This window comes from Nanorana parkeri, unplaced genomic scaffold, assembly GCF_000935625.1.
Source record: "Nanorana parkeri isolate BGI_ZX_2015 unplaced genomic scaffold, ASM93562v1 scaffold276, whole genome shotgun sequence".
NCBI lineage: Eukaryota > Metazoa > Chordata > Amphibia > Anura > Dicroglossidae > Nanorana > Nanorana parkeri.
In genome coordinates, this window is record NW_017306544.1 from 251,105 (window position 1) to 277,471 (window position 26,367).

Sequence of the window (26,367 nt, forward strand, 5' to 3'; positions counted from 1 at the left end):
CCCCCCCTTTTTATAAATGTAAGGTGGCTGCACGGGGGGGGGGGTACCCTAGTGATACCTTTCCACTTTACATAAGCTATTGAAATTGCAGATCGCTCTTTAATAGCTTATTGCTCGGCTCCAGTAGCCCAGCAATGACAGCTCAGGGACCAGAAGCGATGCAATGCGTGTCGCTACCGGTCCCATAGAGCGGGGAGGAGATCGATGAACGGAGGTTCGCCGCTCTCCTCTCCAGCTTCCTGTCACCACTCGACATGCTGGTCTCGGGCCCGCAAGACGGGCAGCGGAGCCCGGGAAACCCTTTACTGGCCCGCAGAAGCCATCTGGCGACATCTGAGTCACCATAATTGTTTCTATTGTAAAAGCAGACAGCCGGCTCTACAATTGTAAACGGACTCTGTTAAACAACTGTATTCATATTCTAATTTTTTTTATGTGTTGTTATGCAGGTTGGGAAAGGATGCAGTGCAGCTCTGAAGGCCCTAGGTGCTGTTGTGCATATCACAGAAATTGACCCAATCTGTGCACTACAAGCTTGGTAAGATGAAATTAATTACAGTTAGAATCACTTTAAAATATAATATTCTTGACAGAATAAATAATTCTATAGCACCATATGAATTTAGAAGTTTGTGATGCCACTTTTTCCCCTCTGGGGCTGATAAGAACTCCAAAGGGCAATCCACAATCTCTCACAAATGAATTACAGAAGCAGAGCTTGTGCCTTACCGCACTTGATCTTGAGTATAACTGGAATATACTAAAAACAACCAAATATAACCATCAGCAGAGCATATCAGCTCAATAAATACAATTGAGCACATAGAAGATCAGCAAATCCAACCACTACCATGCTACTCTGCCCTGTTAATAAAAAAGTTGGACTAGCCAAAGACCATAAAACATACTGTCTGTGCGAAGTTTAAATGACCATGCTCTCTTTACAAAAACCCCCAATAGTACACACTGCTTGCTTACACTGCAGGCTAAAAATATGCTTGTCTAATGATTTGAGTTGCCATTTTGGAAAGAACAGTTATATGGTTTCATGTGGATCTCTTGGTAGCCAGCAACACAGTCATCTGTAGGTGAGCATGAGAAAGGAAGCGATTTGTCTTCAAAACCCAGAAGGCAATAAGGTGGTAGAACTAAAAGATGTATCTTCAATATATATTGGTGTAGCAAGTAGGTAACACATCTTTCAAAGATTGTACACTGTAATGCTGAAAGTGGCAGGATCACTGCTGTTATAATTTGGCAGAAGTCTTAAATCTCTGATGAACTGATGCTGACAAAGGTTGGAAAATGTTTCTAAAGCTTAGTGATCTGAAACTCCACAGTTAAATAAAATCAATGCAGCTATATGAGACTTGCTGTAGTCTGTGTTTCTTCATTCTGTGCAGCTGTTTCTTTAAAATCTTCTGTGTCTGATGGAGTCTCCCTCCATGCAATCAGAAGCACAGGCAGCCCGATCTCTGTAGAAACGCTTCCTCTTTTGATTGACAGCGGCCCTGTGAGAGTCATCCTCATGTGTTAGTGCTTGCAGCTGTAGGAGGGTAATATTGGTGCAAGGTCAAAAGATAAGTTATTAAGAAAGTAAAATTGTTCACTTGCTAAGAAAAGTTTTTTTTTTTAAAGTCTATGAAAAAAAACAAACACCTAAAATGCTATTTAGATTACCTATCCTGCTTGTAATGGTTGGCTGTGCTTTTTTACTATGTAAAATGACCAATCAACCAAAATTCAACATGACATGGAAAAAAAAAGGCCTTGAGATTGCTCCACAGTTTATGTACATTTAAAATTAAAGTTTGTTAAAAAAAAAAGGATAAAAAATAAAAGAGCTAGTCTAGTGAGCGAAGATGAGAGCTCTATCAGACACAGCAAGAGAATGAAGTCACCTTCAGAACAGAAGTCCCGACCAGCACTAAGAAGATAAACAATCTTAAAGAAAGGGCTGCACAGAATGGAGAAACACACAAAGACTACCTTGATTTTATACAAACACTGTGAGAGTTTAACATCACTTTAATAGCAAGAGAGCCCAAAAACATAACACAACCCATGTAGATCAAAAACAAATTTGTATTTTAAAGATTACCATCATTGACACCACTTTCTGTGGCATCCAAATCTTACCCAGTTCTTGCAGATTTGATGTTCCTGATGAGAGTGGGCAGTATAAAGTTAAAGAAGAACTCCAGGCAAATTACTGCTGGTGGCAGCACTGGATGTTCTGGTAGCTCGGTAGGAACAGTACAACCTGACCTATGCCTTTCATCCTCTGAAATTTTTTCCTCATCTACGCTGCATGATAGAGATGGAGGGCATTCTAGTGATACTCATAGTTCCGAACTAGTCCAGCTGGATGTGGACAAGTGCTCTTCTCTCCCAGGGACTAGTTTACCATCCTGCATGGGTGCTGACATTTACAGCATTGCTGTTGAAACCCAGGTCCTAAAGGACAGGGGCTTCTTTGTCTCAGTGTTACCTATGATGTTAAAAGCCAGGAAGTCTACTTTCCTGAAGATCTACCATCGCATATGGAAGGCATACATGGATCAACAATTGTCCCTAAATACGATTTAAGGGTCAGAACTCAGTGTTTGCAATCTTAATCCAAAGATGGCTAACTTCCTATTCTTTGATTAAGACTTTTGTACAGGGTGTCTCGTGTAGAAGTTTTAATCTGCTTTCAAAAACCCCCCTTTGAACCTTTTGAGGGATATTCTTCTTTCCACTCACAAGGTTGCGTTCCTTGTCGCCAGCACCTCTGCAAGGCATATGACTGAAGTGGCAGCTTTGTCTTGTATAGAATGTTTTTTGGTCATGCATAAGGATAAGATGGCATTGCACCCGCCCACTGCTTGCTGTGCCCTTTTCCCAGCATGAAGGAGAGAACTAGGGGATCCAATCAACTAATTGATAATGAGAATAGTTGACAACTATTCTCATAATTGATTAATCGATTAGTTGGTTGCAGCCCCACACCTTAACCAGGACATTGTGGTCCTGTCCTTCTGTCCTGCCCAGTACATTTGAAGGAGATTTCCCTTCGTTGTTTAGATGTAGTTCATGCTGTGCTTTTTGTACTTTGCAGGCACTGCTTCCATTAGAGAGACAGATTCCTCTTTACCCCTGATAATCCCCGCAAAGAATAACCAGTTTCTCATTCCAAATCATTATTCAAGCATGGGGTCTTAAGGATCGAGTCTCACTTTTTTCTGTCGAGGCACACTCTACTAGATCTGTGAGTGCTTCTTCTTTTTGGTATCAGACAACTGATCACCCACAACCCCAAAAGACTGCTTACAGACACGGTCTGTGGGTCCCTCCTCCCAGCTTCTTATGTTGCAGGATATTTTCAGTCCCTGTGATGATGTCACAGGGGCTAAGAAAATAAAATATCTCAGCTTTTTTTTCTCCTTGGGGACAAGCGGAAATAAAAGCACTAGGAGAGAAAGATTTGGGATAAAAATTGTACTATGCCAACAATGTCAGTGAGCCAACAGCTATACCTTTAATGGCTAATGGAAATCATAGCAAGCTTTAGAGGCACATTGTTTATCAACCTAATTACATGGAAGTGCTGTTGTTGATCCACTCCATACGATAGTTTGATTCTCCTTTTGTGAAAATCTTTGAAATGTTAAAATATATTTTTTAACATATTTAACTATGAATTGGTGTAGGTGCCCCCTCTGGAGAGATTGATAATATCTTAATCATCATCGTAATATGTTTGTGCTTTAACATTGTCAAAAGCATAAAAAGTAATTAAAAATGGCCGTTTTTTTTTTTGACCCATTGGGGAGAATTTGCTTAATTTCCTGTCTTATAGTGAAGGAAATCTCTAGTTGTCTGCAGGGTCACCAGAACTAGTATTCCCATTGGGGGATATCCCCTCTATTCCTGTTCTGGTGACAACTCAAAATATGGGATTTTCTTTTACCTTCACGTGATAATTGTCACCAGCACAAATAGATAGGGTGAATATCCCCCAACGGCGACATAGACAGCAAAAACAACCTGACGGGGTTATAATCCCTCTCCACTATCCAAAACAAACAAAAAAAGTCTATAGTTATACTTAAAATACCGAACTATAAGAGGTTGCTATAAGACTTTATTACCTGTAGCATATAGACATGACATTCTAAATTGTATTTTAATATTATTACTGTATGCATCATCTTATTCTGTTTAATTTTTAATTTCATGTAGTTTGTTAGATGTATATGCCAATGTTAATGTCTTCTTTTTCATACAGCATGGAAGGCTTTCGGGTGGTTAAACTAAATGAAGTTATACGGCAGATGGATGTAGTCATCACTTGTACAGGTAACCAGGTATACAAAAGCTGGGTTTTTTCAATTTAAAAAATGATCTAACATGTTTCCAGGGACATGCGTGTCACTACCATGACTAGCTCAACTAGAGAACTGGCAAGTTAAAGGGGAACTATGGGGTGAGTGAACTAGACTCATCCCCATAGTTTGAGCCGACGTGTGACAATGAAACTGGCACATTTCGGCTCTATTGATCGGCAAGTGAGCGAAAACATACCGCTGCTCGCTCATTTCCCAATCATCTCCCTGCAGAGAGCAGTGATTTCAGTCACCGCTCCCCTCAGGGATTCCCCCCTCCGATCCTCCACTGCCGACAGCGGGCTCTGCCTATCTAATCAGCCAGCAGGATGGATTTCAACAGTATTGTCGGGATCCGTCCCGGCTGCAGCGCTCTTAGCTATATACTGAGCTTTGGGTCATGGGAGGAGGTTAGTATATGTCCTCCCGTGATCCTAAAGAGAACTATGGAAAAAAATGGTTACCCCATAGTTCTCTTTAAGCTTTGGAGTGCTTCCTAAGCTTGACGTGCCAGTTCTCTACAGAGCAAGTTTACTGTTGTGAGCTTTGAACACTCTTATTAGTAAGTTTTTGTATCCTCTATTAAATTTGCATATGAGCTGTCATGAAAAGTGGCATTAGTAAATAACTGTGTTAAAGGATAAGTTCACCTTTTGCAGAAATTAAAGAAATGCATAAATAATACTATATAAAATATGCATTTCTTATGATAGATATATATTATAATATCTAATATTTGCATTCAAGCCTGGAAAGCATTGCAATTGTGTACGGAGTTTCAGTTAGGAGAGATGGGGGGGAAGGAAGGCTGGACTTCAAACTGCACTGACGCTGTATGAGGTGATTTAATGCAGTTTGAAGTCCAGCCGTCCTTTCCCCCATCTCTCCTAACTGAAACTCCGCACCTCCATATGAGCTCTGCCTGGGAGAGAATGTGCAGAAGCCTGAGCTGCACAGCTGTGATTGAGTGATCACAATTGCAATGCTTTCCAGGCTTGAATGCGAATATTAAAGAAATGCATATTTTTAATATATTATTAATTATGCATTAAGCACGTTTTGTGCGCAATTTAAAGCGGTTTGAGGCTTATTAGAAGCGTTTTTTAGGTGTGTTTTCAGCTGGCAGATTGTCAGGTATCCAATGAAAAGCACAGAGGACAGTGTTTGCAGTGAGCTGGATTGTGAATATGTTCTATGCGCCATGCTTTTCCCATTCTGTTCACATTTTATTCCCGCTATCAAACCAGGCTTTCTTCTTTTTGGTCTTGCTTTTATAAATGGGATCCTTAGGTTCTTAAAAGGAGGGCTGTGCCTGCATGAGGCGGTTGAAGCCCTCTGCATCAAAGCTGCACACTGTGCTCTCCTCCATTTTGTATCCCAGAATGCTTTTCAGACAGGGGGAGGGCACGGCGTGCTGTGTCATATGGGCGACAAAAAACGCAATACGCGTGTTGTTGGGCATTTTCTATTCAAGTCTATGGAGACAAAACGAGCTGAAATCTGCCCCAAAGTAGCTCATGTAGTAATTTGTGCGACAGGTGTATTTCTGCTTGCAACAAAACGCCTAGGTGTGAACAGGGGCCATAGAACTGAATGGGATTCTGGGGGTCGAGCGTTTTGTTGCGCTGTGCCACGAGCGACAATACGCTTAGGTGTGAACAGAGCCTAACTGCACAAACTGAATATAGAAGCTAATTGGTTGCCATTGGCAACTGCTCCAGATGCTGTCTGTCACAGTTTTAATAAATTCCCCTCATTGTGTCTAAGGCAACCTTTTTGGTAAACAAAGAGTTGGTGAAACGGGATCAATAGATTATACAGGTACAAATACAGTACTTAAGAAATAAATAACACATGTGTAGTTATATATTGTTATGTGTAGTGGACATGAAATACATTGGAAAGGTGAATTTGGATTTAAAGGAACTAATTGGAAATCTTTATCACTTATTCCTACAATTTTATCCAATAGGTAACAAAAATGTGGTTACACGGGAACATCTTGATCGTATGAAGAATGGCTGCATTGTATGTAATATGGGACACTCTAATACAGAGATTGATGTGGTAAGCAATATACTACCCAGCATAGTAACAGCAGTCCATCAACTCAGCATGGATTGTTTTGACATAGTTCAAAACAAAAAAAGTTGCATTTGGATGTAGGGCCCCTTAACACCAGCAGGTCAAGGTGCACTGTGCACATGTACTGCAATGTGTTGTACAATGCATGAAAGTGTTTGGGTTCTTTTTTTTTATTTAACTTTAGTAATCCTGACAACCTAACAGTTCATCTAACTGTATGCATGGCAATGCGTTATAATGCAGTGCACGGCGTAAGAAATATGAGGTGTCCTATTATTTTTAGCACAAACCAATGCGCTGCACTGAAGACATAGGACATAGGGTAAATTGCCTTGTGTATTTGTTGGCACTGCGTTGGGTCTCTTAGGAGTGCATGCTTTTAACTGTTTATGAAAAAATGAGGGCATGTACACCATTGACTTGACTTTATAGTTCACTAATAACTGTCCGTTTTTTTTTTTTTTTCTTCTTTTCAGACTAGTCTTCGCACTCCTGAGCTTACATGGGAGCGTATACGATCTCAGGTGGATCATGTAATCTGGCCTGATGGAAAGAGAATTGTACTGCTGGCTGAGGTAATCATGCAGAGACATTCTGCATATGCATAGAAAATATTCAATCAGTCCAATACAAAATGCAGGTATAAAGCAAAATGTCCATAATCAGGTTGTCAATTTTTAACATTGATAGTAGATTCTTCATATCAGTACAAAAGGGATTTAAAAAAAGTAGCTTTAAAACAAGACAGAGAAAAATTAAGCTTCTGCATGGAGCAAAGCACACATGGCTTATAACCACAGCTCTAATCAGTTGTGCACCTTGGATGTACTAGGTAGATTATGTAAAAAAAAACATTACTATGGGCCCATCCTGTATACCTATACCACTCCCTCAGTGTGGCCACTGTAGTAGATAAATCACTGCAATTGGCTGATAGTTCGACGTCTAGTGTTTTATAAGTACTGACAGTGGCTCAATGTATATGAAGCCTGCAAACACAGTTGTAGGCATTATTGAAATATATAATTTATTAATACTATTGTTACTGTTGTTTAAACTAGATTTTATAGTTCTGGATGAAATTAATAAAATTAGGGATGCATCGAAATTTCAGTCGCTGAAACATATCGGCCGAAAATGGCACCTTGAGCAAAATGCAGAAAGTATCATTTTGTGGCCGAAGTTGTGGTGCATCTCTAGTTTCTCTCCTCCCACACTGCCCTGCTCTGCCTCTTGTAACAGGCAGAGACTCGGGATGAAGTGTGTGGAGAAAACAACAGCTGTCACAGGAGGCCGAGCCGGCGGTGCGGTGGAGGAGTCCGCTGTCAGCCGTGTTACTGGAGGCTGAGCTCTCCTGCCCGCGGGGAGGAGAGCTTCATTGTGCTTATTTTCTTTCCTTCTGTCATATTCATCGATTTTATTTACCTTTTGGTGTATTCTAGTATTAGCAAAATACTCGGGTCTGGTTTTTGGAGTGATAATAAGAGCACTGTATGACTCTGGAAGGCTGCATAGCAGTAATGTCACCACGTGGTTTACTCTCCAATTGCATGCAGCTGTTCTACAATTTTCGGCATGGCATTCACATGTTCACGCATTTTCTGGACTTTTTTAGCCTCATCTTATATAGCTTGCGTAGCAGATATAGTTTACTGTTTGGGTTTGAACGCTAATGCAGTTTTTGTAATGCAGCCCACATACCTTTTAGCTGTATTTTCTTTTCTGATGTGGATAAGCTTGGTCGTCTTCCACTAGCAGACTTATAATTGCTTTTGCTTGCCTGTTCTTGTCCCATTCCTCCATGGGTCGATTAGTGGGTCTATCACTCGATCACAGCTGTAAAGCTCAGGCTCCTGCACATTTTCAAACTGCAGAGCTCGTACGGAGGTACAGAGTTTCAGTTAGGAGAGATGAGGGGCAGGACGGCTGGACTTCAAACTGCAATAAATCACCTCATATGGCGTCCAGCCGTCCTCCCTCTAGGTAGATGCGAAAATATCTACTTATAGTGAGGACGGCTGGACGCTGTATAAGGGTGATTTAATGCAGTTTGAAGTCCAGTCGTCCTTCCCCATCTCTCCTAGCTGAAACTCCTTCCGTACGAGCTCTGCCTGGGAGAGAATGTGCAGTTGCCTGAGCTTTGCAGCTGTGATCGAGTGATCACAATTGCAATGCTTTCCAGGCTTGAATGCAAATCTTAAAGAAATGCATATTTTTTTATATATTATTAATTATGCATTTCTTTCATTTTTGCAAACGGTGAACTTATCTTTTAACGGATGTACTGTAAACTAGTTAGATATAAAGAGAGAACAAAATGGCTGGAGAAACACCATTCAACAGTTTAGGTGCCAAAATTCTGATTAAGGACAAGCAGAAACTCTATTGTTCTCAGTTTAATAAACCACTTGGCTGAAGCACCAAGGAACTTGTGTCTAGATGTTACTGAAGTTTTGGTGGGGAAGGGGGAAAAAAAAACCACTGGAGAAGATAAGTGTACCTTATCTAAACAGCAAATCTAACAAGCGTACTAATAACACAAACAGGGTTATTCATAAAAGAGTGAAGGATTTGGAGAAGGCAGAAATGTACAATCTAGGACAACATAGCTGAACTGAAAAGTGAACAAGGCTGAGAATTTTTGCAAATCGGCTATGTTGTCCTAGATTGTTCACTTCTCCTGCCTTCTCCAAACCCTTCACCCTTTTGTGAATAACCCTGTTAGTCTTACAACATTTGGATGTACACCTACATAACCTACTTTTAGGAAAATAGAATTGTGAAAATGTGGCATGTTTTAATTTGCGCTGTATGTGTTTACTTTAAGTATAACAGAGAATGTATTTCTTGCCTTTTATTATGCTGATGGCTTTTACAAACAAGTAGCAGTGTTAGGAAGTTCTTATGTGCTTAAATACAAATATTTGTACAGTGTTTGTTACATTAAATATATATCTCCTGTTTTCCAGGGCCGCCTCCTCAATTTGAGCTGTTCAACTATTCCTACTTTTGTACTTTCAATAACGGCCACTACAGAGGTAAGTTGTAAGATATCTTGTTAGACTGCATTGAAATAAAATAGGGGAGGTCTGTGGAACAGCCCAGCATTTGAGTGTAACGGCTGGGAGTTGGAAGCTCCAGGAGCATGCACCTTGTAGCAGACAGCAGTTTTTTGTAGAAACCTGTAATAAGAGAAATGGGGAGGCTACCATTTCTGGCATCTTTTGAAAGCGCTAGTTTCCTGGCTGCCTTGCTGATCTTTTGGACTTCAATACTTTTTAAGGAATTTACCTGCAAAAATTATACAAATCAGGAGTGTTGACTTTGCTAATCGTCGAAAAACTACAAATTTTGCATAAAAAAAAAGAGCAAGTATGTAAATATGCTCACAAAAAAATCACTATGCTTTCCCTATGAAAATAAAAGCAACCTTTTATAGGGTAATTCCACTTTAGCAGGTGAATTTATGAAAATGTAAATACCCCCCCAAGATTGGTGGGGGTAATTCTATTTTCCCAAATTCGCCTAGGAAAGTGGAAAAACTGCAATAGAACTTAGATCAGCTGCCTGGGAGTTGGTACTGGTAAGTAGTGTTATACCTGTATTTTGGAAAGCTGCACTTTAAAGGAAACATATACTAAGTGAAATAAGGGTGCTCCAATGCTGGCATCTCCTGATGAAATGCTAGTTGTCTGGCAATTTCTTGTCTCGCAACTTGTTAATAACTGACTTGAAACAAGCATGCAGTTTGGAAAGCCATAGTAAAGTCAGGACTTTCTTCTTGGTTAGTGCCTCTGGGTATATTTAAACCATTGAAACAACATGATAACAGGACAACTAGCATTCTCAGGAGAGGTCAGCATTGGCAGCTTACATGTTCTCTAAGCACTTGTTTTGTTTCACAATCAGTGGTTACAGTGAGACAGTGGTTGATGGCCCATTTGGTCCACTGGAGCCACATTCAGTCAGCCTCTGAAGCAGAGTGCCACAAACGGAAGAAACAAGGAAATGTTTTTTTTGTTAATCAAAACATCTTTATTGAAACGTAACAATATACATGAAAGACACAATCTCAATTTAACCATTGTACGGTAAGCGATACATAGGAGTGCACAGCAAATCCAGCGCAGAGAAGTTTCGAGTAACAGCTCTGAAATGGACAATGTAATGAAATGATTGTCGGTGCGTGCAGAGTCCCTGTTCTATATGACCAACAGATCCCGAGTATTATGATTAAAAGAGCATGTGCATCTCCATTTAGAGTGTAAATCTGATCAGAGGAAGTCACAAGGAGATGGAGAGGCACGGAGGCCACATGTCGTTTGGATCGTATGGGAACATAAAATAAGATCATCTTAAAGGAGAACTAAACAGAAAAAAACAAAAGAGAGAGCGCTACTACCTAGAGAAAACTTGTATTAAGTGGCATCTATTCATAAGAGAAAGAACAAATATATGTAACTTACGGTTGGAAGTCTGCAAATGTGTCAAGGATTGTGAAACAATGACCGGTATTCAGAGGGAGTCCAAAGTAGAATACTGCAGCAGTGTATGGATGAGGGGGCTATGTGAAAGATCCTAGCGGCACGCGTGCACGGCTGGCCATGGAGGGAGGACCGCGGCGGTTGTGGAACCGGGACCGCGAACGGCTGTGTTCGGTGCGTGTATAGTGGAGTCAACTGTGAATCTCTATTTAGAGATTCTCTGGAGAACTCGAGGTTCTAGCCGTCACGATAAAGCGAGCCCGTCTGTGCACAGCTTCCACCCACTCAGACGTCCTGTCGATACTCTGCCCACCGATCTGACTCCACTATACACGCACCGAACACAGCCGTTCGCGGTCCCGGTTCCACAACCGCCGCGGTCCTACCTCCATAGCCGCCGTGGCCCGGCCTGGCCAGCCGTGCACGCGTGCCGCTAGGATCTTTCACAGCGCCCCCTCATCCATACACTGCTGCAGTATTCTACTTTGGACTCCCTCTGAATACCGGTCATTGTTTCACCATCCTTGACACATTTGCAGACTTCCAACCATAAGTTACATATATTTGTTCTTTCTCTTATGAATAGATGCCACTTAATACAAGTTTTCTCTAGGTAGTAGCGCTCTCTCTTTTTGTTTTTTTTCTGTTTACCATTCGAATTCACAGGGTCCTCTCCCTGTCAGTGAGAGCCTGCACACCATAATTCATAGCCCGTGATTTTTCCAGTGACTAAGTATCAGTCGTGCGCTTATGTTTTTGTTCTGTTAAAGGAGAACTATGGGGTCCAAGCTTATCTCCAATTTTGTATTCCTTAGGCTAAAGGAGTAAATATTGTAATTTACTCCTATTAGCCAAAATGCACCCTAAGCATGATATAGTTTGTTTAAGAAGGTGGGCGGGGCTAAGTGCAGCAGTGAGGAGAGATCCCGACAATACTGTTTGGATCCTCCCCACTGATCTCGTCAGTTTGGCTGACAGCACTTCTGAAGAGCTGCTACGAGTCCACGAATATATTGGCATGCGCAGCAGCTCTGTCCCCGCAGGTCTCTCCCTACCTCCCCGTCCCCATCCTCTGTGCCTGCCATTCAGGCACGCGCAGCTGCGGAGCCCTTTCTCTCCTATCTGCCTCCCCGTCTCCTCCATGTGCTGTGCAGTGTCAACAAGAGCTTCTCTCCGCTCATCAGCACTCCGGCCACCCACATAGCGGTGCACGCTTTGAGAGTCTGAAAGCGCGGCCACAGCAGATTTACGTTTAGAAAAAAAAGTTGAGGGAGGGTTGCATTAACTGTTAACGCCCCCTAACAGGAAAGGAGCTGGAAGCATAGTTGCAGATGGCCGTTTTCTATGATTTAAAATTAGGTTTTCTCAGATGTGCTTGGTCTGTGGAAATAATGAATACTGCTAATAGAGTAAAGGTAAGGTGTGTGTTTATTTGGCCTTAGGTCAAGATGAGCGAAACAGTTAATATATATGAGCAAAGTAGAAACCAAGAAGGTAGGTCAAAGACTGAGAACGAAGAGCAGAATGAGGCAAGACTAGGAAGGGCACATACATGTGCTGACAAAGGACAGATCAATGGGAGGGTACATGTAAAGGCTGGAATGGGTTTCTGAGCCAGTATTTGAAATGGCTGAATTACTAGCTAGATCTCTGCTTAATGGCTGGGGTAGAAGACAGAGGAGGCTAATTATCGTTTAAACATTTGTTTGTAGGGTCTGTGATTGTTGTTTATAGTTTGGCTCGAAGGCTGGGTTCCCACCTAGGCATTATTGATGCATGGTTTTGCGCGTTATATGCGCATACATCAAAACGGGTGTTTTTGTGAGCAGATTGTAGCTTATTGATGTTAATGAGCAAACACGTATAAAACGTGCAAAAACACAGAAAACGCACTTTTCAAGCGTTTCCTATTGAGTCTATGGGGCCAAAACAAGCTGTAATATGCTAACAAAAAAAAAGTACTTTTTCCAGCGACAGGCATTTTGCTTATTGCGACAAAACGCTCAGATGTTAACAGGGCCATAGAAATGAATGGCAATTTTTTAAGGCAGAAAAAGCTCAGTGTGAACCAGGCCTTAGGCTGGATTCACATCAAATGCATTGGGGCTGTGCTGCCCTTTTTTCCCCTGCAACCCCAATGAAAAAAAATGGCAATTGCCTTGTTTCAGATGGCCTCAGTTCGCACCACTGCATTGCGGCTATGTGTGTTGAAAAACATTTCTGCATGCAGTACTTTTTTTTCAGTGCAGCGGACTGCAACATAGTACAACTAAATTGCACCACACTGTGCCCATAGAACTTAATGAAATGTCACTTGTTCTAACATAAGAATAAAGTAAACCATGCAATGCGCCAGGATCAGCGCATTGCATGGTTTGTGGTAATGTAGAGGTGCAGTGATGATGTATATATGAGCTCATTGTTTTGACTCACATTGCAGGCTTTCATCATTTTTTAATTAATTTTTTATTAGGCCTGAATCCTACAAATTCAGAATTTCTCCACAGGAAACTCAGTTTGGCTCCGGTGGTCAGATTGTAAAGCATGTTGTTAACAGCTGCCCCCCTCTGTGATTCTGTGTAACACAAAAAAACACAATCACTAAACACCAGCTCTGCCTTTACACACAATACACTGTCCAGAGGGGTAAACCTTTTTATAGTGCCCATGAAGGACATTTTAGGATAGAGTCAATTCAATCAGTTGTTCATGAAAATAGGGATGCATACTTGGATATCGCCAAAATCCCAGAGCACCTGCATTTTCTCAGGTTTGTGGTAGACAAGAGTCATTTCAGTTTGTGCCCCTCCCTTTCGGGCTGACCTCCCCCCATGGTGTTTACCTAAATGTTGACCGCAATCCTTTCTTGGGGCTTAGGGAAACTCGATCATCAGATACCTTGACAATCTCCTGATAAGGACTCAATCATCATCTAAACTCCAACATGAGATACACTCTGTGGACCCTGAAGCAGTTTGGCTGGTTGCTGAACATCAAGGGGTCGTCCCTAAATCTATTCTGCCACCTGGGAAACATGGGTCTCATTCTGGACCCCAAGCAGGCAAGGACTTACCTTCCAAAGAAAAAAAAACTTATGAGGCTGTGATCTTGTGGGGCAGCTGAGGGATTGTCACCTATTGATCTTGCATTAGAACACTGGCGTTGATAGACTCTTCTTTTAAGGCAGTGCTATGTGCCACATGAGATGTCCACAGAGGAAGAGCCTGTCATTAAGGGAAAAATATGCACTATCTTTGGACAAGGAGGTACTATACAGGTGAAACTCGAATAATTACAATATGGATCAAAAGTTCATTTATTTCACTAATGCAACTTAAAAGGTGAAACTAATATATGAGACTCATTACATGCAAAGCAAGATAGTTCAAGCCGTGATTTGTCATAATTGAGTCCACAGGTAAGAATCCCCAGCCCTGGAGGAGAGCATGGGTTTCTTTCTTGAAATGGAAGGTTTGTCACAATGGTTGCAAGGTTTTCTGGCAATGTAGGTGTGCCAGACTCTCTGTTGGCACAGGGAACCCGGTCACCCTCACAGCTCAAAACAATGCCACTGGCTTGGCTAACAGCAATCATCAGGGAGGCAAGTCTGGCAGCTGCCAGAGAAGTGGAGCACATTCTCCTTTGGGCCAAACAACATGTTCTAGCAATCTCTGTCATTTACATTACCCATGTAGAAAATTGGAACTCAGACTTCCTGAGTCATCAACGCTTGGAACCTGGAGAATAGTCATTCCGTTAGGAGGTGTTCTGTCAGATCTGCCTGCATTGGGGGATGCCAGATGTGGATCTTATGGTGTCACTATTCATATTTTGTAGCCAGTTCCAGAGACTCTATGCCAGGGGTGCCGACAAGGTCGATCGCGATCTACCAGTCGATCGCCTAGCGATCACTGGTAGATCGCCATGTCCGCTCCTCCCGCTGCTTCTCTGGATCCCCGCTGCTCTCCATGCCATATGTAGTACATGCTCTAGTAGCCCCATGGGACAACTGCTGTCTGATTTACATGTTTTTCCCACTCAGGCTTTTTACTCACCAACATCCCATGAATGTCCAGATCTGTTGGCCAAAAAACAATTTGGCACCCTGCTTGTCATTCGCTGGCTTTTATGCCTTTGATGTTAAAGCCCAGGTGCTGAGAGACAGGCATTCTGGAATTGTTCATTCCTACAATGCACAAGGTTCATTAGTCTATGTTAAACAAGGTCTGTCTCGGCACCTTGATGGAGTCATTTGGCTGGTGCGAGAGTTTGGGGGTCATTCCCCCATCCTTTTTCTGTTGGCAGGCTCCTTTCCTTGCTACAGCTGGGGGTTGATCAACACTTGGGCCCTAACACAAATAAGGGCCAAGTGCCAGCCTTGTCTGTACTGTTGCAGCGGCCTTTGGCAAATCACTCCTTGGTGCATATGTTTATACTAGGAGTGACACATTACCTCTCCTGTAAGACCACCCCTGAAGCTGTGGGATTTGAGTATGGTTGGTTATGTAGGTACTAAAGAAGCCCTTGTTTAACACACCTTTTTGAGATATTTGGCAAATTTATTTCAAAAGTTTGCATTTTTGGCAGCACATTTGCTTGGTCAGAAAGGTCTCAGAAATGGCAGCATTGTAAATAAATATTCCTTGTCCTGCACAAGGACAAGGTTGTTGTTTTTTGTTTGTTTCCCGCTTTCCTTTAGTTTGTGTCCTCCTTACACATCAATGAGCATATTGTTTTACTGTCACACTTCCCTGCTCCTTCTCACCCTAAGGAGTTTTTTTTATATGGTTCCTGGATGTAGTTAAGGCAGTTAGGATTTACTTGAACCACACAGCTTCCTTTGGTGTTTGGAGTCCTTGTTTGTAATTTCAGATGGCCCTTGTATGGGTTGCCTAGCTTTTAGCGCTACATTCTCAAAAAGAATTAGGCAGACCATTGTCATAAGGATACTACTTTTTTGACTAAAGTATTTGAGTACTTAATGGGCATTTGCCTTTTAGGTGTCGTCGTGTCAGGTCTGTAAGGCTGTGATCGGGACTTTATTTGATACTTTCATAAAAGTTTGAATGGTACATGTGGCTGCATCTGATAATGCTTGCTCTTTGACTTTGCTTTTATTTTTTTTCCTATTTTTTTGTTGTTGGCCTACATTTTCACCCTTGTTGTTGCTGCTGTTTGGAAGACCTTGCTAGCCGCTCATATGGGACTGCTTTTGGACATCCGGTAATATGGAATCTACAGAGCTATGTTCCTTAACGAATAGAGGAAATGTTATTTTTTGTATTAACCAATAATCCATTTCTCTCATGTTCACTGGGTGACATTGCTCCCTCGCCATTTGCTTTGGTTTACTCCTCTATTTTCCAAGGTTATGTTATGGTAGAGACTTTTTCCCTGTTTTCCTCTACTACTTGCTGCAACTGAGCATGTTTGGTAGGGTTGGGGTCATAGCCCATAGTTAAATGGCTCCTTGAGCTTTGTGTAGAGTCCAATTCCTCCTGTAGGTGGCAGTATAACTCATGGTATGGAATCTAGAAAGCTGTGTCCCTCAATGTAAATTGGAGAAAACAATTTTTATGGCGAGTTAAAAAAAAATCTTCTTCTACAAAATTACATAAATCTAATACTCCTGTCTCTGTCATTGTTAAAACAAACTGCAAAAATAAAAAAGCTGCAAACTGGAATTGTAGGCACACAAATATTTGTTTTTTTTTATGCGGACTATAACCCCATTTATTTTTGTTTTTTTTCTACTTATAGGCTCTAGCATTAATTGAACTATACAATTCTCCAGAAGGCCGTTATAAAGAGGATGTGTATTTGCTACCAAAGAAAATGGGTATGTTGTGGTTGTAATATGTTTTGTTTGTAAAATGTTGACGTGGACCTTTGGTTGTGGCACTTTGTGAGATTGTGCAGGCCCATATACAGGCAGTCCCCGACTTACGAACAACTCCTACTTACGAACCGAGGTCCAACTGCCCCCCAGATTAGTTCCTCTGCCACCCGCAGGTCCTGCACTCCTGCAGTGTAGTGACACAACTACATACAGCTATCACTCAGTGTCAAAGACTTTACTACAGTTCATTGTGAAAAAACTTTGTACAATGAACTGTAGTAAAGTCGGTGACACTAAGTGACAGCTGTATGTGCCGGCGCCTGTGCGGGCATCCGATGGCTGTCATTTAGGAGAACTGTGGCTTCAGCGGCCTGTGTCCCTTCAAATCCCTGCTGCTTTCCCCGCCTGTGTTGGCGGAGGCAGAGGGCACACAGACCGCTGCATTCCTCCGCTGCCCCCCGTACCTCCGCTGCTGTCCCGGCCGGTTCCTCCTCTTCCCCCGGTCTGGCCGTTCCTCTCTTCCCCCAGTCTGGCCGTTCCTCTCTTCCCCCGGTCTGGCCGTTCCTCTCTTCCCCCGGTCTGGCTGTTCCTCTCTTCCCCCGGTCTGGCCGTTCCTCTCTTCCCCCGGTCTGGCTGTTCCTCTCTTCCCCCGGTCTGGCCGTTCCTCTCTTCCCCCGGTCTCCTATATCAGTATATCAATTTAAATACCTAAAAATAAAATTGTCCCAAATCCATTATTTTAAACGGTGGTAAGCATTGTCCCTATATATTTAAAACTACTCACGTTATTAGAATCCAATACAATAATCTGAAATAATCTGAATGCCCGACAGCTGTACAAGAGAGGAGGGGACCCAGGCGGAATACCTTATCCTGCCAGATGAACGTCCCCTCCTCTCTGCAGGCGTCCCATCACCAAGATGGCCGCCGGCAGTTAAGTGCACGTGATGTCATTACGCGTGCATAATGACGTCCCGGCAGGTGACACCCCCTGGCTAGGGACACCTCTGCCTACTTTTAAAAACTATTAGTTTCCAGGCTGACTCTAGATTCATAATTCTTAGCATGTTGGTCTGCGATGAGTGACTCAAAGTATTTAAGGCACTGAATCAGCTTGACAGCCAGGCAGTCCAATTTTCAGAGGAAGGAGGCAGCAATTGCAGTGTCTTTATTTCGGTCATCAACCACCAAGAAAGAAACCACTCTGTACTGTACGTCCAAGGCATGGGAAAAATAGCAAATGCCGCAAGAGCTGATAAGTGAAAGTATTACTTATATTTGGTGGTCATGAAAGCCAGGCTTTTAAGAACCGATACCTAGAAGTTTCTGAACTGATTCCAAAACGCAAAAGGAAGAACTGCGAAGGAAGAGGTAAACCTAAATAAACTGGCTGTTGCTTTTCCTTAGTAACACACTTTAAAACAAGGGTTTGTAATGATATAATAATGTGCTTTTCATTTCTGTTTCCATGGTGGTAAATAAACAAAGTTGAAAGAATAAAAAAGTTTTTAACTATTTTTGATCAGAGGTCATTGAAGCCCAAATGTCCAAACTAAATGTAGCAGCATTAGTGTGCAACAGTTAACGTGACTAATTTGTGCTGTGTTATGCTTTGAATATACTTTTTGTTATTCCTAGTTATAGTCTAGTGCTTTGTAATTATTAGGCCTCTTTACATACTGTATAATACTTGATATTATATATTACATATTATAACAGGTGCAAATTAATCTTATAACTGCATATTTTGTTAAAAAAAATATTAAATGCTAAACTTTATTAAGTGCTAAAAAATATAATACAGACAACAAACATTTTAATTTATTTTGTTTGTAGATGAGTACGTTGCCAGTTTGCACCTACCTTCCTTTGATGCCCACTTAACGGAGCTAAGTGATGACCAGGCCAAATATCTTGGACTCAACAAGAATGGACCGTTTAAACCTAACTATTACAGGTAGGTAGCCATTGAGAATCTGCCAAAAATGCTGCTGTATAAATATAGTGCCATGTAGTTGCAGTTGTTTTTGTGAGTGATTGCAATTCGTTCAGAAAAACTAAACCATTTAAGGAACCTGAATTTTTTTTTCTCATTCATTGAGGGACGCAAACTAACAACAATAACCGGCCCGGTAAACCCCTCCAGCTCTCAGCATGCTTCATTTGCTAGTATCTTTTCTCTACTCAGAAAAGTTTAGCAGCGCTTGGATCTGAGGAATGGGTCCCTTCACCCAAGTGTTCCAGAGCCACAGTAGCCACAGTGTCACAGGCTGGGGGCGCTCGATGAGGACCTCCTGCCCTCTAGGTTCAACAACAGGACAAATCTGTCTCCAGGTGCAGTGATCTTTTGGCGCAAGCAATGAATGCTCTGGTTGCTCCATGGGATGAATACAACCTGATCTATGCCTTTATTCCCCTAAAACTGGGTATGATCTGCAGTATTGAGATGGAAGGCATTCTAGTAAGCCTTGTAGCTCCAGATTGGCACAGGCAAACATGGTACTCTGACCTGTCCAAACTCCTCTTCCAAATCATCCAAAACATCTGTTGTAAGGACCGGTTTACCACTCTGTTTCACAATCACTGGCCTCAACAACATGACTGTCGTAGCTGAGGTAAAAAAAGTGCTGGTATCTGCTCTTAGTATCGGGGCATTTTCACGAGTACTCATGAAAATGCCCAGTATCTGCACCAATGTCGTTATCGGTGCATCCCTAATAGTAACCTAGCACAACTTGGATCATTGGACTTCCTACCTTCACATATTGCACTACGTGGGCAAAAATATATTTTTGATGGAAATTTTGTTGGGAAAACCTATTTTCAATAGACTGCCATCTACCTCCTATACCAGGGATCACTAACAGGAGGGCCGATTGGTGGTTCTGTCCGTACCGTAATTATGTCCCTGTGCTGGGTTATTCCTGTGTGATAGTGGATGCACGGGCCTCCGTGCCAGCCATAACCCAGTACAGGTCTCCCGTCCTCTTCAGTCATTGTTTGCTAGGACCGCTTATTGGGCACAGCTGTCCACGTTGCTTCGGGTATGCGCTACCACATATGTTTTATAACTGCACTTTGTTCCCCCGACAAAACTGAAATAAAATTGTGAAACAGTACAGAAATATACTATTTGTAGTATTAAAGTAAATATAAATTTTGTTTGTGCCAATGTTTTCCAGATACTGAAACTTGGAGGACCCCAGTATACCAAGGCATCTGTAAAATGTCAAGACCACATTAGAACAACCACCACGCTTATGTGTCTGTTATTATATCATTGTAATTGTTTGTGTGCCCATTTGTATGCTTTTACTTTGTTATATAAGAAGGAATAGTACTTAATTTAATTTTATTATTCTGATTCCCAAAAGCACAGTGTAAAACCTAACTAGAGGGAAATAACACTTGGTGCAGAAATTGTCCCTATAACATTTTTAATTTTTGATAGAAAGTGGAGGGGCATTAGAACCTCTGTCTATTTTTTTTTTATTGCCGTCTGTATCCCTGTTGGGGAGATTTTCCCTCATATCCTATCCCAGTGACCACATGGGAAGTAAAGAGAATCTTTGCAGTGGGGTCACAGACAGCAATAGAAACCATAGTTTATAATCCTTTCCCACAATTAGGTAGTGCAGCTTTTCTGTCAATGTTTTTATGCAAGTGTAACTTGTCATCTGTATTACAATGTATACACGGTAGACTGCACCATAGATAATATATGTGCACACATACACTTTTTTGCTGCCTTATTATGGGACCTGCTCGACAATACTATTTTTATTTTTATTTAGAGCTGGACAATCTAAACAAAAGAGCAATCCGATAACTTGACGCATTCTGTTTTACATTTAGCACATTTATTTTATGACCAGGAATAAAACATTATCTTTGCTCTTTTTCTTTATATTTTACATCCTGTCAACACCATATACACAAGGCACTTTGTAAACAAGAGGAACGTTACCACTATGACAACTGGGAATCGCAAATATGCAACTATGTTTTCTTATAACTAAAAGTTTCCAAAGTGTAACCATTAAGAATGGTATTTTTATTAATCGTTCATTAGGGGACACAGGAGAGATGAAATCTAAGAAAACATGGGTTATGCTGCTTTTTACTGCACAGAACACTGGCAAACAAAGCTATGAGTCAGCTAAATATAACCCCGCCCACTCTTATCATACTACAGGTTTTTTTTTGTGCTAGTGTCCCAGGAGAATGGACATCTTCTATCAAGATTCTACAAATGCTGCAGAGCCATAAGTACTAATTTTGCAGCTTTCTGGATCAACTGATCCTTGGCATATCCACGGAGGCCACAAGACTAGTGTGACCTGTGGGCACTGGGCTCCGCGCGGTGCTCTCCTAGACACTTAATGTACTGCAGGGCATATTACAGGTCCAGGGCTGTGATACACCCGCTTGGTGAATTTCCATGCCTGGAGACGCGTTTGGGAGTATGCCCAAAGCCTGTCTTGAGTGTGCATATGTGCCCTGCCTGAGACCCCCTTGACCATCCAGAACTGCTGACTCTGTGAGTTCTCAGAACTTGCCCCTGCCTTTAAAATCAGGCACCGTCACTCGGTGTCCCCACTGTCTCTGATTGGGCTGTTATCCGTTTGATGTGACACAGTAATTTGTCAAAGAGAGTCTAGAGGATGATTTCTTATAAAACCTATTGTGTGTGTGTGTGCCTCTGAGGCTGAGACACACTGGGTGGTAATACCACCCACTCTGCAAGCTGAGACATATGTTGTGTACGCTCCTATACATCTCCCACATACTATCTGTGAGATCCCATCCAGCATCTTGCAAGGTCCAGGATCTGTCATCCATACTGCTGTCTTAGGGTGACCTAGTCACAAATGGCAATTTAGCCCCTCCTGCTTCGGCGTTGATGGTGAGTACCCATCCAGTGTTTCCTCACATACTATCATTATGGTGAATTATAAGCACAAGGAAAGTGGTCCAATGGGGCATTTCCAGCTCACCGTAAGATACATTTCTTGGCGTTCATAAAGGTCCCACCCCTATGTCTAATGATCTACTCCTGCTATTGCATTTCCACAAAACAGGAGTATGATAGAAATGGGAGGAGTAATTCTTAGCTGACTCACAGCTTTGTTTTTCAGTGTACAATCTCCTGTAAGTAGCAGCATAACCCAGTTGTCAAAGGTTGACTGTGTCCCTTATTGAACTGCAAGAAACAGATTTTAGACTAAAAAAAATTATGCTTTTTTTAAAAAAAAATCTGTGGCGCTAATACAACTGTTTTATGGGGTCAAGAAGGAATTTATTTTCACCGAGAGGCAACTGTTACCCATAGTGGTCCAGAATGTTTTGTTTTGCCTTCCTCTGGACCAAAACTGCTAGAGTTTGTGAGAGGTTGAATACTTGTATTTTTAAATATAACAAATTACTAAGTAACTATACCTCCCATCTTATTTGCCTATAAAACGTCATTTGAAATGTAATAATATTTCACAAGTTTTCCAGTTCTTGTTTGAAGGTGTTATTCCATATGTGCTACACCCAGAATATGTGTATAGGAGCTTTTAGTTCTTGCAACCATTATAGCTGCATCATTCAAATGAAAAGGTGTGCAAGGAGATGGAAAAACCCTTTGGGTTTACTAGACTGGGAGTACTAAGGATGGGTACAGCCCATTCAACTCTACATAACACTGTGAAGTCAAAGTCTCAGCACTGAACTATTTAGTTACTTCAATTAATCGTTATTCACTTGAACTATCTTCTAGCTCGTGAAATCATTTTTTATTTCACCCAACTCTTGGTCAGCTATTGCTTTGCTCTGCCATACAAAGAAGAAGAAAAAAACTTCAGCAAATGCCATATACTTGAGGTATTACTCAGCAGCTGCTGACCCAGCTTGATGGTGCTAAAGAAGTCTCTTGCAATGCATGTAGTAACTGCCTTTTATTAGTGCACCTCTATTACAGGTTATATTCCTTTTTTTTCCCTAAACACAAAAATCTAAAATCACTGCACTTCTGTTCTCAAATCATTAGTAAAGGGCTGAAATCAGATAAAAGCCTCTTAGATGTGGCACTTTTAGTGACATCACAGTAGTGATTTTTTAGCATGTTTTAAAGATCAGCTTGTCAAAGATTTATTGTACTTTGTACCTTGATTCCTAAAAAAAATGCAATACTTTAATGATTATCTAAAATAAACATATGAAATAAAGCCAATTTAAGACTTGACTTGCTTTTAATATGTCTGATTCTTCTTGTATATGATGGCTTTATAGATCTCTCTGTATAAATTTAGTCTATACAATATGTTAAATATATTTCCACAGTTAAATTCATAATGTATAGGATATTACATAATTACCATAAAAAAATAAACTTTTCCAAGTCTTAACCATGGGGGAGATTGTATAGTGCACAGAACCACTAGGGTAAGAACACACAGACAACTTTAACACCTCCTATTATCACAAGAGTGCTGAAGCTCAGCATAACAATGAAGGGATCACCCTTTCACATTGAACAAGCAGAGGGGAAGAATTCCTAAGTTCCTGAGGAAGTCTGTGATGAAAAATGTGTTTGTGGAGGTATGGGCACGATGATATCTCTCCAAGGAAATGTACGCACACAGCATGTTGCAATGTGGGGTGAAGTTACTTTGTAGTGGTGGGCAAAGCACTTGTGCTGTGTATGTGTTTTGCCTTGTTTTTATTCTAAATAAAAAGTGATCTGCACAAGAGTGTCTCTCTTCTGCTTTGCATCATTGCTGCTGCCAGTTTTCTGGGGAATGCGAGAAGTAATAAAGCCATTGACTACCCTATGATAGATCTGTAACAAACACAAGGCTATTCACAAAAGGGTGAAGAGTTTGGAGAAGACAGGAGAAGGGAACAATCTAGGCCAAAATAGCTGAACTGGAAAGTGAGTTTGATTTGGATAATTTTTCTGAATCGCCTATTGTAGCCTAGATTGTTCACTTCTCCAGCCTTCTCCATACTCTTCACCCTTTTGTGAATAGCCTTGATAATGTCACATCTATCTGGTGATTTTTGCCTCCGTTGGGGAAAGTGTTTCTAGATAGAGGAATTTGCGAACTTTGCGAATTTGGGAGCACGTATCAGATATGGACACATTTTATCTCTGAAATAGCATGGTGTCTTGGAGTACACATCTTATACGGGCATGTGATATCTGTAAAACATGTTTAACAGTTTGTTCATTTGCACATTTCTTAGCATTTTTTGTGGCTTATAATGGGTTTTTACTTGTTAATCATTATATTATTTATTTGCTTGGGATTAAATGAAATTGATTTTAGCAGTGTGCTATATTTTATCTTGAAAACAATTTAGGGCCCCCAGTGTTTTATTTATAAAACTTTGCCACCATTTTATTCTACAGGGTCTTGGCTTGAGAAAATATATAATGTTTGAGGGTTTGAAGTCATTTTCAGGCCCAAAATGTGGATTATAACATGTATGTGGAAAAAAGGCCTTGGCAACGAAAGGGTTAAACCTCCAAAACTTGTATATTTTCTGAAAGCAGAGTAGAATACAAAATGGTAGCTGCATTTTTAATGTTGTGCAATATTTGCGCACATGTTTATCAAATCAATATTTCTAGGAAGAACACTAAAATGAATTTCCACTTTTGCAGCCATTTTATTTTGATATTTTGTTTTATATTTGTTACATGTTTCCATTCACAAAGCATAAGCTAAAAAATTATTCTTACAGTTTACGTTTCTTGTCCTTAGGTTAGGGTTTCTTGACTTCTTAATGGTTCACATTTCTACATGTTAGGAGGAGTGAGGGGTTTGCATTGTATGTTATGGAACGCAATCCTCAAATTTCAGTCCTAAGTCGTTCTATAAGGACAGGTTACTGTGAAGGTGCTCAGAAAAAAAATTGTCTCAGCCATGTTGCCTGCTACAAAAAAACATCTAAAAGGTAATAAATATTTTTTAAGAATGATTTTTAATTATGCCGTGACATGCAAACACATACAGTAACAAACATATAGAAGGGTTTTCTCAAATTTAACTGCAGAAGTGGAAATGGGCTTTAAGAATTAATTATTTTATTGGTAAAGTTATTGGTTATTGGTAAAGTAACATAAATATCAGCAAGGACTTGAGAGCACCCCTGCAACATATTTTCTTTAGCAGTAGACTCCCATAGTCTCCTGTGAAGAAGGCTATAATTGAAAACAAATTGACTTTTTAAAGTGGCAGTTTTAATCCCACAGTGAGAGGGCTGGGTTTCTACTCAACCCTTATCTTGGTACTGAACCTATGGATGTGAGTGTGTGTATTTATCTGGCTTCACCACTTCCCATATCCCTGTAGATTCTGCGAGAGAAGAAACTCATCCAGTAGTTTCTCGAATTTATCAATGTGGTAGTGAGTTCCAAACTTTCACTACTCTCACAGTGAAATACCCCTTACTAGGGTTGAACAGATACCAATTACAGTACTCGGTACGAGTACATGTACCGATACCTTTGAGCTCCAAGACTAGACTAGAGAAAAATTCTAAAATTAGGAGGCAGCTGTCATTTGTAAGGCGCACACGGAGCTTCTGGGATTTCTACATCTCTGTTTTAATGTACGATTTTGTTTTTATAAATATAAATAAAGGGATGCACCGATACCAGTTTTGCGAGTACTGGTACTTGCCGAGTACTTACAAGTACGAGTAATGATACATTTTTGTTTATTGTCATGTGACAGTTTTTCTAAAACAATACAGACTAATGATTTCAGGACAGTGGTGGAGCGCCAGAGCCAGGTCCCAGCTGCAACTTCTGCAACCCTGATAGTTCTCATTAATACTAAGGATTAGGATGAGCAGTGCGGACTAAGATGATCTGTACGGATTACGATGAGCAATGTGGACTAAAATGAGTAGTGCGGACTAAGATGACCTGTAAGGATTAGGATGAACAGTGCGGACTAAGAAGACCTGTACGGATTAGGAGGAACAGTGCGGACTAAGATGACCTGTAAGGATTAGGATGAGCAATGTGGACTAAAATGAGTAGTGCGGACTAAAATTACCTATAAGGATTAGGAGGAGCAGTGGGGACTAAAATGACCTGTAAGGATTAGGAGGAGCAGTGGGGACTAAAATGACCTCTAAGGATTAGGAGGAGCAGTGGGGACTAAAATGACCTCTAAGGATTAGGATGAGCAGTGCAGACTAAAATTACCTGTAAGGATTAGGATGAGCAGTGCGGACTAAGATGATCTGTACGGATTACGATGAGCAATGTGGACTAAAATGAGTAGTGCGGACTAAGATGACCTGTAAGGATTAGGATGAACAGTGCGGACTAAGAAGACCTGTACGGATTAGGAGGAACAGTGCAGACTAAAATTACCTGTAAGGATTAGGATGAGCAGTGCGGACTAAGATGATCTGTACGGATTACGATGAGCAATGTGGACTAAAATGAGTAGTGCGGACTAAGATGACCTATAAGGATTAGGATGAGCAGTGCGGCCTAAGTTGCACATTGGGGGTTAAAATTAGCAGTGTGCATTCAGATAACCTGGACAGCATTTACATGACAAAAAAAAGACGAAGATATATA

At 41.1% G+C, this 26,367-nt stretch overlaps 1 protein-coding gene and 1 long non-coding RNA gene across 3 annotated transcripts in view; one reads left to right on the forward strand and one right to left on the reverse strand.

Annotated features, from left to right (window-relative positions):
* Positions 1–20,015, forward strand: part of AHCYL1 (adenosylhomocysteinase like 1) — a 64,273-nt gene extending 44,258 nt beyond the window's left edge. Inside the window, exons 10-17 of one of the 2 annotated variants that reach the window (XM_018557258.1) lie at positions 450–538; positions 4,271–4,341; positions 6,340–6,434; positions 6,929–7,027; positions 9,422–9,490; positions 16,697–16,775; positions 18,612–18,732; positions 19,958–20,015. In XM_018557258.1, coding sequence (XP_018412760.1) covers positions 450–538; positions 4,271–4,341; positions 6,340–6,434; positions 6,929–7,027; positions 9,422–9,490; positions 16,697–16,775; positions 18,612–18,732; positions 19,958–19,964 — 630 coding nt within the window. In that variant the 3' untranslated portion in view covers positions 19,965–20,015. Of the gene's footprint in view, positions 1–449; positions 539–4,270; positions 4,342–6,339; positions 6,435–6,928; positions 7,028–9,421; positions 9,491–16,696; positions 16,776–18,611; positions 18,737–19,957 lie in introns of those variants that run through there. The other variant, XM_018557259.1, reaches the window with a different exon arrangement.
* On the reverse strand, positions 1,382–23,354 carry LOC108787655. The gene is made up of 3 exons (XR_001941281.1): positions 22,570–23,354; positions 19,096–19,099; positions 1,382–1,395 (listed from the first exon to the last, which is right to left on the reverse strand). It is a non-coding gene; the product is annotated as an uncharacterized LOC108787655 (long non-coding RNA).
* Between the last annotated feature and the right edge of the window lie 3,013 nt (positions 23,355–26,367).